Below are 16853 nucleotides of genomic sequence, written 5' to 3' on the forward strand. Positions count from 1 at the left end.
ACCAGACCATCCTTTTATTATCTGCCATCTGGCTTCCAGCCATGGCAATATACTGAGGTGACGCTTTCAGCTTTATTCCAATTTCACAGCCCAGATGGCAGTGGTACATTTTGCTTCTGCTTGGGCTAGGAATGTTATCCTTTTACATTTCCCAAATGAGAGAAACTCTTGCTGTGGAAAATAAGGAGCAGGTCATTTAAGCAAGCCAAATGAGTTACAGAAGACTTACTGAAAAAGAAAAGTGGTCAAAACCTATTCAAGTCAGCAGTTCCTGGTACACTGGAGAATTAGCACCATGAAAATGCAGCCATCTGATTTGTAACCTACTAAGTATGCAATTTAAAAGCACACTTACTCCAGTATGCCAGATTAAAACAAATTAGGCAGTTCTCCTTCTGCGCATAGATGCTTTTAACAAAGCAAAAACAGTGGTGCAACAATCAGTCATTCAGCACAAAACCCCAGCATGACAGAGACTGAACAAGTAAGACTCTTAAACACTAGAAATTGCCACTAACAACAATTACTATTTAATGTTGTGCACACTGAAGCAAAGCACAATGGCACTTACATTTTTAGGAAAAAAATTATTTACTACTTATTTACTATGTACTACCACTCAGAGTGACACAGCTTCTCCTGTTGGGCTATCTAAATTTAAGGCAAAAAGTGACAAGGGTGACGAATAGTGGGGTTGAAAAGGGTAGAGCAATATTGGGGAAGAGTAATAAAGCATAACTATAAGCTCTGATTAATGATCATGAAACATTTCAATAGCTTGGCAAATACATGAGTGGCAGCCACTTGCTACTGTACTCCTTCCCTTGAACTTTGCAATTTCTTCCAGGAAACCTCAAAGAAGCATGGGGTGAAGAAGGAGAAAATACAGCAGGCTTTACAAATCTGATGGGGATGCTGTCCTGTAAAGCACAAGTAGCAGCAGGTCTCTGTAAAAAGATGCAGCTATCTGGTAAGGCAAATAAATCAGAAGATAACTAATCAGGACCAGCAAGTAAGGAAAGAAAAATCATGAAAAGAAAAGAAATGGGGAGTGAAGTGGTAGGATGAAATGGGTCAGATGATGCCTCAGTCTTTTGCCTTTCAGCTCACTGCTGTTAGGGACAAGAAAGAGTATAGATTCTTCAGCAGTACGGTGATGCCTTGAGGAACTGGAACAGAGGCTACACACAGAGTTAAGGAGAATAAAATGGGTATTAATTGTGAGGCCCACTAAAGACCTACAAAAGCCACACCGTAGCAATGTAAGTGCCACAGTCGTGGCCCCTGCCTGGATGGCTCCAAGATGGAAGGAAAGGAGGGGGTTGGTCACAAAATCTTACACTTTTATAGGTTCTGGTTAATTTGCATAAACCCACCCTCTACCTTTCCACGTAGTTTGTGCTTAGGGCCTGAAGTTTGGAGAAACTGTCCTTGAGTTCTTAACTAGAATAGGACTGTTTTGTCTTCATCACCCTAGCACATCAGAAAAGCACATCCAAGGAGAATAGGAAAACTTAAAACTAAAGGCAATAATAATAAACGGAACACAAGAATGTCCAGACTCCTTCCTGGAAGAAATCTTGTTATCCCACTGGTCCTCTTTCTGAGTCAGTAGTAACTACAAAGCTGTTCTAGATTAAAGAACTGCACTTTATCCATGAATCAGTGAGGATACCTCTAATGGGTTCCTTGCATTTCCAGTTCCCATCTCCCTCCAGGGCCCAAAAGAGGACCTTGTTCCCTCTCTCACTTCCACATGCCAGGCTGGTGACTCCATGTGAAGTAGTGGTAAACAACAGTATCTCCAGCTCCCTGCCTTCTCTGCTCTTTTACATCATTCAGTTCTTTTCCAACTCCTTTCCCCCACCATCTGTGTGACCCCAGAGTCTCTTCACAGGAGATGCTCCTGAAACCCTGTCCTTTAAACAACTGTGCATCCAAAACAACAGTGGGTCAGAGTGCATATAGGCAGGTGACATGTTGGCAATGAGAGGCTACAAAACTATCCCTAGCAGCTGGATTTTTAGGCAGCATTGGCAGGAAAACAGAAGAGAGATTAGCATGTTCTCCTGGCTGAATTTCAGCTATACCAACCCAACAAAAAACACATGAAACAAAATTTCTGATGGTGCAGAATTTGAGGTTGAAAAGCAAGAATTTATCTCAGTAACTTCTAGTCCTCACCAGAACAGAATCCCAGCTCTGTTCCTGCTCCTTAATTTTCTGGGAAGGGAAAACTTCTGTACTATAATCTCACTTTGTGTAGCTGTTCCCCATCTAACTGAATTTCATCCTTATGAATAGCTGTGATGATTCGGGAAGGAAAATATAAATTAGGGATTAATTTACTTGCAAATGGGCAATGACATCAATTAGTTAGCAGTAATTAAAAGAGTCAAAAACCCAAATCCAAAACTGACTTTTGCTTATGAAGCACACTGAGGTCGTCAGCTAGAATATATTAAGGTTTTGCACTGATCTATTAACAACAAATTTGACACTGCAATTGAGACAGAGAATAAAATTTAAGGAACATCTAAAGAAAGTTATTGTAACCCCTATGCTTTATTCCTTTCCCTAGATTAATTGCACCTGAATGTTTAAAAAACCCAAGCAGGAATACTTCTCTCTTTTATTTACAAGACAGTAAAAAACATTAAACTCAGAAGGATTTCTGAAGAACTCTGTTCTTATCTCTGGCAAACCTGTTACTGACTGAAGCAGATAACATTCCCACATTCCTCTATGTGTCTTTATTCTGGCAGAGCATTCTCAATTGTCCCTAACAAACACACGCACACAGAAGATTAACGCATTTGGTCCTCTTTTTAATTTACTAAGGACTTACAATCAATAAAGTAACTTTGCCACTGCTGAATCAATCTGCTTCATGACAGCTTTGCTCCACAGGAGCTATTTCCAATTACTATTTTTGTTTTTACCTATTTTCTTTTCTCTCTTAGATGGCAGAGTCAATAAAGATCAAATTTCCAGCTAGCTCATGGTGCATCATCCAAGGATTAATCAAAAAATAAAAACAGTAGGTGCTATATAAGTTTTACCATTTTTCCTTCTACCATGGAAAAAGTGGGTCTCTGAATATAGCAAAAAAAAAAAAAACTTAAAAGAAACGAACAGCTAACATCTACTTGTGGTTTTAAATAACTTGTCATGATGCTAAGTTATTTAGGAGAGAGTGGTCATGACAAGGGAGCACATGAAGCAGTAAATAGCTTTCAAGGATGGCTCAACATCAAAGCAAAGAGACACCCATATCACAAACATTGTTCCTGTGGCATCAAATATGGCAAAGTGCAAAAATCAGAAAATAATCCAATGTAAGAAGGGAATAAAGTATGTATCTTAACATCTCAGGGTGCAGAAGTCTGCACCACCTTTCAGTGCAGTGGTACTGTACTACATGAAAGAGTAGGAGGACGAAGGTGAATGACTGGTCTATCAAACAAGTAAAGATTCAAAGGTAAAACAGAAATAATGCAACAGTTACAAGGGCAATGCCAGTAGGAAATTCACAGCTATAGTGGGGATTGACAATTATTTTTCTAAGCTTTGTCTCTGATGCAATTTGTATTTGATGTTAATAGACTACCTTAGACGAAACATACTCTAAAGCTAAAAAAAGCACAATGTGGAATGCTTCTCAAGTCTCTGACATTATTTACTGAATGTTCAGAGAGCAAAGACAGATTATCAGCCTACATAACAGTTTCCCACATGTAAAACAGATGAAAAAGAATGTCTACTTCAAAGACAGCTGAGAGGTTTAAAGCCCACACACAGAGCCCGAACAACAGTGGGGCTCCATGCAGAGACTGCCTGCTGGCTCACACAGGACTAAGGCAATTAATTGGTAACATACAGCACCTTCCACTGTAAAAACCATGCTAAATTCCAAAATTTGGGATTCAGAAAATGCTGAATTTTAAAAAGAAAGCAATTAAGATTATTTTTCCTGAATAATCCACACCATAGCAAATTTACCTTATGTAATATATGCAGATGTTTACATCGTGTATCATGTTCGCTGGCCATACTTGAGAAAACAAGTACAGCATTGACAATTGTGACGATGAACTATTTCAGTACTGCCTTTCTCAAAAATCCTTCAACACATGTGCAGGACTCCCCCATATCAGATCTACACCAAAGCTCTTGCTAAGCCTGTTTATCCACTTAGGTACTATGGTGATATTACTCAGATGCTTTATATACTTACTAGTCTTTCTTTCTTCAAAAACTGTATTCAATTTTCCATCCATGCAACATGTTACTATCTTCCAGAATTCTCTGTCATTTTAAGTATCTATGCATTTCTTCCTCCTAATCAAAGTCTAGCATGTAAGTGTTTAAAAAATATTTCAATAGATGTACAGCACTTCATTCTTTTATATCTAAGGTCTCACCTTGTTATGATTTTCTTGATAAGCCCAGAGATTTGAGTACATCCACTGAGCAGCACACCAGTATCTCTCCCAGTTAGTCTGTATGCCATTGACTCCACAATACAAATTGCTTTATTGGCTGACCTCTGTTTAAAGATTCAGGTAGTGCACAAGAAGAGAAAAACTATTGTAATTTTCAAGCTAACTAGGGCCGGATGGAGGAGCTTCTAATCCTCTACAAATGTTGTCACAGCTAGCCAGAATATACACCACTCTCCTTTTGTACACAGAGATTGATCTCTGGAGGTTCACCAACCCCAAGTTATTAGAAATTATCAGTCACCTCACTAAGCTGGATGCCTGCTCCTTGTGATGTCCAGCGAGGTGGCTGCTCTGCCCAGCCTTGGCAGAGGTTGGGATGCTGGTGGTACTTCTGGCAGTGTCCCACCAACTTTTCACTGCTGCTGTTCCCACTCCAAGATCACTCACAGCTGCTACAAATTTTTGTGCTTCACTCCTATGTCTTCTCAAGCTGACTCCTTGTGTCAAAAGCATTTAAATATTTCAATTCCTACTGCCTCTAAAAGTATCAAGTTTCTTTTGTATGTCAGGACACTACCTGTGGTCCTTGCACCTTCTCAGATCATTACCTGTGTTAAAACTCAATGCTGAATATTAGACTTGCATACAAAATGCTTTCAATCCTTGCTGTAAAAGGCAATAGTTGCATTACCAGTGCTCCCCGCTCTCTCTCCCTCAACAAGTATCGACCTCTCCTTTCTGGAAAGTGCTATCTGACCCAAGCATAAGACCTTGATGTCTTTTTGTGTCAAGTTCCCAACAAGAACCAATTTATTCACTCTCACTAACGTTTCATCTTCATCCTTTAATAAATTACCTCCCTAGCTCTTAGCTTAAACTCTTTTAGTGTGCACAAAGCAAAGGCTAATGCTGTTAGTCTTCATTTAATTTCTTTTACTGACTTAGTCTCCTCTGCAGTATTTTCCATTCTTCCAATCCATATCTTTCCTCATATCCAAGGGTGCTGCTACATAGACATACAGGGAATTGCATCCAACTATACCAGGGCAGAATGTGCCTGAAATGCACCAAATCATTCATCTTCCTTTCCAAAGGAAAGGAAATCTCGAAGGTTTTGCACCACTTCCCTTCTAATGGAGTACTGTTCAATAGAAGAGCACTAGAGGACTCCTACACATCCTGACCCTGATGGCCTCCAGAGGGCTCAGTCTGTTAAGATGTGAAGCTCAGATATAAGAAAGCAGTTTTGTGTCCTCAATTACATCTCCTCAGACTTGCACTTAATGTATTACTCTATGTGCTGAAAGCAAATAATCCTTATTTACATGTCTAATACTGTACCAAATGTCCACCAAGAAACACTGAACAAGTCCTTACAACACAGACATAGCTGTTCTGTAATAAGCACAAATTTATATGCAAATATGATATTTAGAGGATCCTAAATGTGGCAGCACATGGTCTATGTGATGCTGTGGCATATCTGTGGTGTATCTGTAATTCTTCCACACATTTAGAAAAGTTCTCAAGAGATTTTCAATATCTAAGTAGAAAGGGAAACACTTCAGCATTCAAAATGCACATCTCACCTTTCTAAACCATTGATTGTTTACCATTATTTGTGGAAATACACACAATTCTCACATTACTGCAGCTGCAAATACACATAAGCAGGACTCCCTTCAACTGTAATTTTATGTCCATTTCACACTACCTGTACATTTATCATCCTGTCATCAACCATTCCAGGCTTTAATTGCAAGTTTTCTATAGCAGAAGCAATGTGAGGAACAGTGAATAAAGCCTCCAAGCAATATAAACAATAATTGATACAGCAAAGAACAGGCTTTGGCTGAGTAATATTGCCAAACATGGAATAGAACAGGAAAGTGTAATTTGCAGGAAAGAGGACCTGAAGTATTTACATTCAAAATGTAGACTCATACCAAGTACTAGTACAGCACAGACCCACTAGTTGTTGTAAAACAGTCCAAGTGCTTGCAGGTTCAGTGTATTTCAAGGCATAGGTAAAGTATGCTGTATGTTCATTATCCTACATTATGAAAAACCATCTTACCTCACTCTCTACAAACACTGGGATTTTTCATTAAACCTTATTCTCCTCTGCAGGTCTCAGTTTTCTGCTTGCAGTGCTGCAGTACAGGAATTCAAGCTAACTAAGTCTGTGGTGGAAACAGGCAAATCAGTTCAAGCTGAAGATCTACATTTGGCCTTAGATTTTAAAACAACCCATTAGGAAACTGAAAACTATGAAATTAAACAATAGATGCCTAACTCAGCATAAGTTGAATTATCCCATAGGCTGGACTGACTCAATCCCCATTGACTGCAGAGGAGCTCAGGCATGCAATACAGAGGTACACACCTACTTGTAAACACTAACATTTCAGTGTCTTAATCCTGAGCTAAATACCATTGACAAGAAGTTATTAAATAAGGCATCCAAGTATGGATTCAGCAGATGATTTAACTCATGTTAAAACACGATGTTTAAAACAGTTCTGCTTTAATTTAAACCTTTTCCTGAACTATTATCATCACTAAAATCCTGGCCCCTACTACTGAGAAAGTAGTATGGAAACAGTGTGGTGCTGAATACCTGTAATTCAAATGGATGAAATGATGAATTTATGCACTCATTGTTTGAAACAAAGGTCAGCTAGTCCTTCTCATACCTGCATCTAAGAGCTGTCCCAGAGATCATTACAATAAAAGAGAACTTCCAGGACACAAGACATGCAAACTGTGCCTTCCCAAACTAATTCTTGCATCATATCTCATAAGGGCTGACAAGACATGGTTTTTAATCCATTGCCATAGAAACTACCATATGGCCTGTTTCTTAATCCTCTACATCTTCACTGTAAGAGGGAAATCTACTGAGGAACAAGATCTTGGCATGAATTTAAAGAAATTGCTTACATACATTAAGAAACCTCATTCCTTAGCAGTCAAAAGCATATAAACCCTCCACCTCCCAAAAAAAGAAAACCAAAAAAAACCAAAAAAACCCCAAACAATTAATGAAAGTCAATGAAAGCCATCTTCTTAGTTAATGATGTCTCCTGTGGCCATAAAATATAATTCAAAACACTGCATGACACAAAGATACTTCTTCAAAATCATTCAAAGAAAACTGTTTTATCAATTACCCAATTGCTATGTTTCATCCCACAGAGGTCCCACACATCTGACGTATATATACAAGTTATTTTAAAGCAGGGAAAACAACCATAAAGGAAAAACACATTCTGAAACTTGGATAGGCAGTATTCCAACACTGCTGATTCTCATCATAAACAACGTAATCTCTTTCTTCTGTCATTCCCTCCATCTGCTTCATTAGCACGATGACTGTCTTCTCATAATGCAGCCAGAAGTTACACAAAAAGGCTCTAACCAGGGCCTCAACATCTGGCCCTGACTTTACAACCGTGTGAATACACATAGCAGAGATGCAGGCAGAAACAGGAAGGGCAAAAGGAACAAGAACACCTCCCAAGGAGGTGTGAAGTGTCCAGTTTTCTGCTTTCTGCTGCACCATCAACCTTGGTTTCCTCCAACCATTCCTCTGCCACCCCAGCAAACAGACCAGGGTTTTCCCTGCACTGGCCCTGGGCAGCACCAACAGGCTGCCTGCCTATCTGCTTCTCTGCTAGGGGCACAACTCTCCCACTGACAGAATCTTTCTGCCAAGTGTATCAACACCACAGGTCTGACAACTCCAGCACATTTCAACTGCTCAAAATTGCCAGTTCCTCAGCAACTTTTGTTCAACTCTACTGCAATGAGAGCTCTGTGGAAAAATCCTTCTCAAAACATAGCTAGTAAGAAAAACAGAAACAGAACACTATGGCGTGCAAAATACTCAGGTTTGTAAAGATAGTACAAATACAGACTTCAAACCCTATGCACTACACTTACTGCTATTACAAAGTCCAGTCCAAAGATGAGAGAAACAATACACCACAGCAGGAACTTAACAAGTTAAACTTGTTTCTTTGCTTATAGGCTACTTGTGATTATTATTATTGACTGACTAGGCATTTCTACATGAAATTCGCCACAGTCATAAAATAGGCTCTCATGACAATAGAGATGACATCAACAGCTAATGAAATTAGCTTTCCTTATTGAATTCCAAAACTGAAGTACAGTTGAAATGCAACAGCTAAAGATAACAACCTTTTAATGCTCCAGTTCAGCTTGTTTGCTGTCAATTGGTAGCACACACCAGGATTCCATTTCATGCAGCAAGTACTGACCTTCTGAAAATAACATGTGGAATTTAAGTAACTTCCACTGATGAACCACTTGACAAAATAAAAAATTCTTTTAAAAAAATTAAGAAATTAGTAACTACTAAAAAACAACACAAAGGTTTCTATTTAAAAAATTGAACTATATTTCAAGAATGACAATTCAAAACCTGACTCAAAAACAATTTCAGCTGTAAAAATACCAATTGAAATGCAAATTCAAATGCTCTGTTAGTTTTCATAGAATCATAGAATGGTGTGGTTTGGAAGTGACCTTCAAGAGCATCTAGTTCTAAATCCCCTGCCAGGGGCAGGGACACATTCCACTACACCAGCTCAGAGCACCATCCAGTGTGGCCATGAACCCTTTCATGGGTTCCACCCTTCCAATGGGGCATTCACAACTTCCAGTGTCTCACCAGCCTCACGGTAAAGAATTTCTTCCTAATATCTAATCTAAATCTACCCTCTTTCATTATCAAACCATCACTCCACATCTTGTCACTACACCCCTGATAAGGAATCCCTGTCCAACTTTTCTGTAGACCCATTTAAATACCAGAAAACTCTCCAGTCATCTCTTCTTTAGGTTGAACAATCCCAATTTCTCACCCTATCTTCACAGCAGAAGCTCCAGCTCCCTTATCAATTTCATAATCCTCCTCTAGACTATCTCCAAAAGGTCCATGTCCTGCTTAGGTTGGCAACCTCAGAGCTGGATGAAGCACTCCAACAGGGATCTCATGAAAGCAAAGTAGAGGGAGAGAACTCCCTCCCTCAACCTGCTAACGACACTGCTTTTGATGGTCTCCTATCTGATGCTTCTTTTATTACAATAACTGTATTTTTTTTCCTAGAATAAATAGCGATTTCTTATTTAAATAGTTAATTCATCTCACCATCACAAAAGAATGGTTCATGTATCATAGTGAAGGATACATGGGAGGCATGAAGTGCAAAAGAGAAAAAAAAATGTTTTAATTTAAAATGAGTGGTACTGTATACAATAATATAATGTTTTTTCCAAGATTGTTACCTATCTGCATTTTTCCTACCACATGAAAACCAATTAGAAATATGTAGCAATAGCTATGGAATAGCGAGACACTTTCTAGAGAGTACATTTGCTTCCACTGAAAAATTCAGTATCTGTATTTGTGTGTCACGGTAGCGCCTTAACAGCCAGACGTCTGAGAATTGAAAATGAAATGGTGCTGCCTCAGCATACAAAATAAGCACACTACAGAAACAGCAAATAGCCTGGAGACAACAGGTTCTGTTAAAACAGAATCAAGTTGGTAAAGGAATTAAGAGGATTTTTTCCTTCATTATTTAGCAGTTATGACCCCAATCAGAAAATCGTAACCTCTTCTGCAGACTGCAAACATTTTAGAAAGTATTTCAAACACAGCAGGAGTTTTCTCACAATCACACAAAATAACTGGAACCATATGACATTTTTATAGCATCTCTATGTATTTTTCTCTGTGATATTGAGTGGATTTCATTTTCAAATTCTTCCTAATTGCAATTTCTTTTATCTCTCTTTCCACATTCACTCTGGATACACTGCCCAGAGGACTTCAGGAAACAAAGAAAACATTCTTCCCACAACCCTTTCTCAACACTAAACAGCTCAAATGAAACACAGGATGCTAAAAAGAACAACTAACTGACTGTGAAGAAAGCAAACTGGTAAGAACCAGGAGGAGCCAAAATAAAGGATCGTGAACAGGAAACAAAGCCACTACAGAGAATGGATTAAGGCAACTTCCCACTCTAGCAGACCCAGGAGAAATAGCTAAGCAAGTCACAGTACATTCTGCAGCTCAGAGATCCCACAGCAGTCAAGCCACAGGGTGCCTTCCTTCCTCAGCACTGAAGTAGGAGCTACTAGGCTTTGCATAGTAGGGAACAGCTTTATGGAAAAGCATAGGGGATGATAAATTTCTACCTTCTGTGGAGAGGAAGGCGAGCTGGTATAAATCCAACAGAAGGGATACAGCAAACCAACTTTTGCAGAGCTATTTACTTGGTACTGGCCCACTGGTAGTAAATGCCCAGCCTCAGACAAAAAGGCAGCTGAAAACTGTAATGTCTTACCAACATGAAAGGGGAGCAAAAAGAGCATATTTTTACATACAAAACTTTGAAATATGGCTCTGTCACAGCTTAGCTTTGATTTTGTTCTTCCCAAGTAGCTGAGAAGATATCAGACAAAGCTCCTAGAGAAATAATGCTATCAAATCATTGTTCTGGGGTCAGTTCTGACCAAATGCTCTTCTTGTACCATCTCAACACAAATTGAAATTGATTAGCAGATTCTACCGTGCTTGGGAAACAAATGCTTGTCTGCATTATTGCAGAGTGGGTGCCTTGCTCTTGTTACCCTTGGCTAAACAGGAGTTAGGCTATCAACCAAGGAGGGGTTTTTTTGCTGCAGGACAGGCTCCCTCCGAACATGAAAATTTACATGAAAGCTGGGCTTTCAGGATCCTTCCAAAGGTTAAAATAACTCATCAGGTGGAAACATCAGCAGGACGTGTTGGTATCTGTGAACAGAATCCTGTATACAAATGGAGAAGAGACAACCAGCATAGAAATAAAAACTCAATGTTTCACCTTTCCCAAAAGAGGCAGTTAGACTGCTACAAGTATTTCCATGAAGGGGCTCAGGCTTTGTTGCTTATCTCAGAGGGCATATTTCAATGTTCAATTACATCAAAAGGAAGTTCTCCCTTGATTTCGGTGGCTCTTGTATCTCATCCAGTGACAGTCCATCATGGTATGACATGGACAGAAAGAAACACACACGACATCTCTAAAGAGAAAATTCAAACAGGAGAGACAGATTTATGAAGCCTTATGCATTTAACTTGCAGTGCTCAGCACACCTTTCACATGGAGAAGCTCCTCATTAGTTTTCAAAACTTAAATATCACTTTCAATGGAACAAACCAACTAAACTTGGCATACATATACAAAGTCCATTTGGATTTCCAGCTAAAACCACTGCAAGTTGCTATTCTTCAAGAACCAATAAAATCCATGACTGTAAGACATGTGTCTTGAGTTGCACCTGTCTTACAGATAGGAAAAGCATATTACTGAGCTTTAGGAATCCCACCTCATCTGAGGGATTCAGATTCAGCATTAGGTTCAACTCAGCATTAGGTTGTAGTGATTAAAATTAGTATCTTCCATTTGGGTTCAGAGACAATTTGAATCTGCCAATACAATCTCTTTTTAAAAAGTGATGACTATTACTACTATTTCACCCACTACCATCATTCTGCCAGCACAGACAGGGAAAAAAGCTTGGGTATAGCCACTACCATAGTAATTCTTTAAATGGGTAAGATGCTTTCTGCCTTCCCTTGCAAGAAAAATAAACCAATATATATGTAAATAGCAAATTAAACTGAATTAGCAACTAACCAAGATAAGCATAAAAAGAGCTGGGCCGCACAGCAATATCCAGTAACTGCCTATCTTATTAAAGCTCATGCAAGACACAAAACAGCTGCTAACTGTCAAAAGCTGCGTACAGTCTAGACTTTCTAAAGGCTTCTCATAAAATCTCTCACCTATTACAGAAACAGCTGCTACTATACCAGCTACAGGTTTCTGTTTGTTAACCAAGACAGATTGGAAATAGATCAAGAGATAAGAAGCAAAAGTGCCAGAAAAAAGGTCAATTATCAGACTGAGAGATGAGTAGAAGCAGCATATCTCATTCTGTCAGTTCCAGAATGACCATACTCAAAGGTTGTTCAAAAGGTCTGGTGAAGCTTTTCTTTGAAACATTGCTCTGCTTTCAAGGCTTAAGAGAGTCACAGGTTTTCTTTATAGATCAAAGCACTTTAAGATCCACAGGCAAAGAGATGATGAATGTGTTCAGATGAACAGAAGCTAGGCAGAGGTCAAGGATGATCAATACATGTCCCCTCCTCTTTAACTCTGAGCCACAAATTTGGCTGACATCCCTAAAGCTTTCCTTCCTCAGACACTAGGTCAGGGCCTAGATGGAGCATCACAGCAGTTCTCAATGTTTGTACCAGCCTTTTGTCAGCCCAAGGCATAGGAAGCAGAGTAAGGCAGGGAAAAGTAGAGCTAAGAAGAAGAGAATGACAAGCCTGGGGCTCCATCTTAGGAAAATGGGACACAGCAACATAAATCAGAGTATTGTGCCAACATTACACCCCCTTTGAGCAAACTGTGACTCTGCTTTGCTCTCTGGCAGGGGGCAGTGGGTGTTCCATGGCAGGCTCAGACACAGCAGGGCAGAGCTGACAAGGAGAGACTACAAGGTGTTGGTAACTTTAGACTGGGAGTAAGATCTGCAGCCAGGAAGGGAAAATTCTATGGGTTGGATACATTCATAGCACTACTTAGCTTATAATAGAAATGGTACCTCTGTATTTCTAAAGTTTTAATGAATCAAGGCTTACACAGCAGCAGATAAAATGGCAAATTAGGAAAAGTGGAAAAACAGAAATCTCAATATTGATCAAGCTCCTGCTGTAAACCTGCAAAGAGAAATTTGACACAGGCTTTAAAATTAGGATTCTTTTGAGACAGCTGCAGACTTGGCCAGGCTTCTAAGATGAAATACTGTAAAAGTGCTTATCTTTAGGGACACCAAATGGAGGCACTGAAAATAACACCTAACTGAAATAAAACCAAAATTCTCAACAGAAAGGACTGATCCCTGTTTTGCAGTACTTTGTTCAAATTCATGGATACAGAACATGATTTGCCATTAAGTTTAATAAAATATTGCTCACCTAAATTTACCACATTGCCTTTTCTTTCCTGGTATGACAATATCTGAATAAAAGGAAGTTGCATTCAATAACAGAGCATTGAAATTGATATGCATTAGTATTTTCAGCGTATCAGCTCTTATAAAGACAGGGTGAATGTGGTGATTTATAAAATGCAATTACCAGCCCACAGGTCATTCTAGAAGTCTCATTTCATTCTGCAGTTTCCCAGGAGATGACAAAAATGGGTTACAAACAGAAATAATTAGCCTGAGACCCCCACTTTTCCTGAAGTATTATAGGACAAGACAAATCACCTCTCACTTCTTTGCTCTCTAACTATTCAGTAGTTTTTATAAGCAAGGCAGAAGTGCAAAGCAATAATGAGATTGTCCTCCTTCAAAACAAGTTTAATCCATCTTGTAAACTCAAAACACAATGGATTGCACCAACCAGGGCAACTACTTGGCCACTCTGTACCTCTTGATAAAGCTGTTTCATGTGACTGAAATAGGGAAAAGGATCTCACACCTACATTTCCACCTCATTTCACACAGATGTAAGAACCTGGATCACTGTAGATTATCTGATGCAAGACAAATGCAGTGTTGCAAAAAATCATGCCTTTACTTCTCAAAATTATTTGTTTATATTTAAAATGAACATACATGCCAATAACTATTCCTTTTTCAACATAAATCAGACTTGCAGAAACAAATTAAACTTACAATGATTCCTCTAACAAACAGTACAGAGTGCTTTGTTACTGGATAAACTCATTCCCCACTGAGGAAAAGACGGATCCTCAGTAATGTGAGTTAGGTTGCAAGGTACCACTGAAGATGGCAGTGGCACAAAGTGCAGTTGGAGACACTTCATTAGTGGGCTGCCCTTAACAACTTCATTAGTGACCTGGATGATGGGGCAGAGCACACATTCAGCACATCTGCAGACAAAATAAAACTAGGAGAAGTGGCTGGTACCAGATGGTTGTGCCACCATTCAGAAGGATCTGAACGGGCTGGATAACTGCTGCCAACAGAAATCTCATGAAGTTCTACAAACAGAAAGTCCTGCACCTGGTCAGGAATAATGTAATAACCCCATGTACCTCTACACACTGGCAGCTGATGAGCCAGAAAACAGCTTTGCCAGAAATTACCTTGAGGTCCTGGTGACAAGAAATTAAACAAGAGCCACAAATGTACTCTTGGAGAAAAAAAGGCTAACAGTGTCCTGGGTTACAATAGGACGAGCACTCAGCTGGTAAAGGGAGGTGATCCTTCCTCACTTGTCAGCACTGGTGATGGGGTATCCCTTGTACTCTGTCCAGTACTGGGACTGGACTGGGCTTCCCACTGAAGAAGAATGCCATGGACTTCCTGGAGCAAGTCCAGGACAGGGCCATAAAGATTATTAAGGAGTATCTTCACATAAGGGGATGCTGAGAGAGTTGAGACTGATCAGCCTAGACAAGGGATGGCTCAGGGTCAGGTAAGATGGCTCTTATTTATGTGCATAAATAACTGAAGGGAAGGAATGAAGAAGGAGCCATATTCTTCCTAACAGTGTTCGTCAACAGGACAAGAAACAATGGGCACAATTTAAACGCCATGCCATTCCATCAGAACACAAAGAAACAGTTTGAAACTGTGACAGATGTCGAATACTGCAAAAGATTGCCTACAGAGGTTTTGGAGTCTCCATCTACATAACTGTTCAAAACACAACCAGAACAGTCTTGGACAACTTACTTTTCCTGACCCTACTTAAGCAGGAGCTTAGGCTGCATGACCTTATGAGATTCCCTCCAACCTAAACAGTTCTGTGGGCCTGTGAAGATGATATAAGAAGTTTGAGAATCTGTGATGATAACTAAGTCACCAGGCTAGGAGGGTGTATGTGTTTAGTCCTCTGCTCTGCCAGACTTCTTTTTCATAAGCCAAAGCATTTATTGTAGTTATTAATTATCACAATCTGCCTAACTCAGATCCTGGAGGGACAAGCATATAAGCAATTGAAAGAAATGCTCTTTCCATTACTCAGTATAATGAGGCATTCTGCTCCCTTTTTTTCCTTTGAAGTGTCTGCCAATTTCTAAAATAGAATACAGAACCAGCTGGGTTGTAAGGTTACTTTTTTATGGCACTTTTTTATGTAAATGTGTGCATTAACTGTGGAAGAGAAAAAAGAAAGGACAAGACATACGGCTTTATGTATGTTTTCCACCACATTGCAGCCTAATGTATTCAGGTAGGAAAAAATACACACAAAACCACAAAGAAATCATAAAAAGCTGTAAAAGTACTTGAAAGAAAAACCATAAATAATACAGCATTTCATGGGCCACTGGCTTGTTTTACTACATCTGTGCTTTGATTGCCTGCACCTGAAAAGTGTATTTATGGCCCATTAGGAAAAGGCATTGAAATTTGTGAGATACCTAACAGGCTGTAATCCAATGCCTACACCTGAAATAGCTAGAAATTGTCCAAGTCTGGCTGTGTCCCTGATTGAAATGTATACATTTCAACCTTTCACAGCTTCAAAATCCTCCAGGCAGTCCACTTGGCAGAAAGGTTTGTATTTTTCACGTGATTAAAGTCACTCTGCTTTTGGTCATCTTTGAGACCATCACAAGGTATGCTGTAAAACAATAACCTAGAAATGCACTGCTTATGGTGTTACATCAGGGAAGTAAGAGAGTATCAGTGCCAGAGTCAGCTTTTTCATTGAAATGGAAAGGATAAGAAAGCCCAGGACTGCAGTACTGAGGTAGAATATGTGAAATTAAAGCATGAAATAAAGATGAAGGAAGGTCAATGGAGACCTGGATGCCAAGATTTAAAAATCATTTATATCACTGGCAAATCTTCTAGTGACATTGCATTGCAGTTATTTATTTAATTAGCATATCACACCACCTTTCATACTTGATATTAAGTTCAGATGAATGTGGACAGACACCATGGAAAATTAAATTAACAAATTAACATAATAAAAATGGAACTTCTCTGTAAAGCAACAGGCCACATGCAAACATTAAGTTTACCTCAGCTCCCAAACTGAGAGAGATTATTTCATCTTCAAAAGCAGAATGTGTATCAGTATGAGGGGGAATTCCTGTTAAAAAAAAACCAAAAAAAACCCAAAAAAGTCAATATAATAATAATAACAATGACTTCAAATGCTCCCCTTGCTGCAGAGAGCCGCTCAAGCACTTTGTTGGTGCTAAGGGCTAGACTGCCTACAAGGAGAGCACTTATGGCACCTATGGTGATTTTGGGCTTCAGTTCATCCACAATCATCTATTTCTTCCTCACTCCCTTCACAAAGGAGTAATCTCAAATCCTTCTATTTCC

The 16853-nt window shown here is 39.3% G+C and overlaps 1 protein-coding gene across 4 annotated transcripts in view; it reads right to left on the reverse strand.

Annotated features, from left to right (window-relative positions):
• ALKBH8 (alkB homolog 8, tRNA methyltransferase) overlaps positions 1 to 16853 on the reverse strand; it is a 44195-nt gene that overhangs the window by 14280 nt on the left and 13062 nt on the right. For all 4 annotated transcript variants that reach the window (XM_088159429.1, XM_088159427.1, XM_088159430.1 and 1 more), the window contains one exon: positions 16544 to 16614. In XM_088159429.1, coding sequence (XP_088015555.1) covers positions 16544 to 16614 — 71 coding nt within the window. The remainder of the gene's footprint in view (positions 1 to 16543; positions 16615 to 16853) is intronic.

The sequence above is a fragment of the Sturnus vulgaris genome, chromosome 2 (genome assembly GCF_052056855.1).
Source record: "Sturnus vulgaris isolate bStuVul1 chromosome 2, bStuVul1.hap1, whole genome shotgun sequence".
NCBI lineage: Eukaryota > Metazoa > Chordata > Aves > Passeriformes > Sturnidae > Sturnus > Sturnus vulgaris.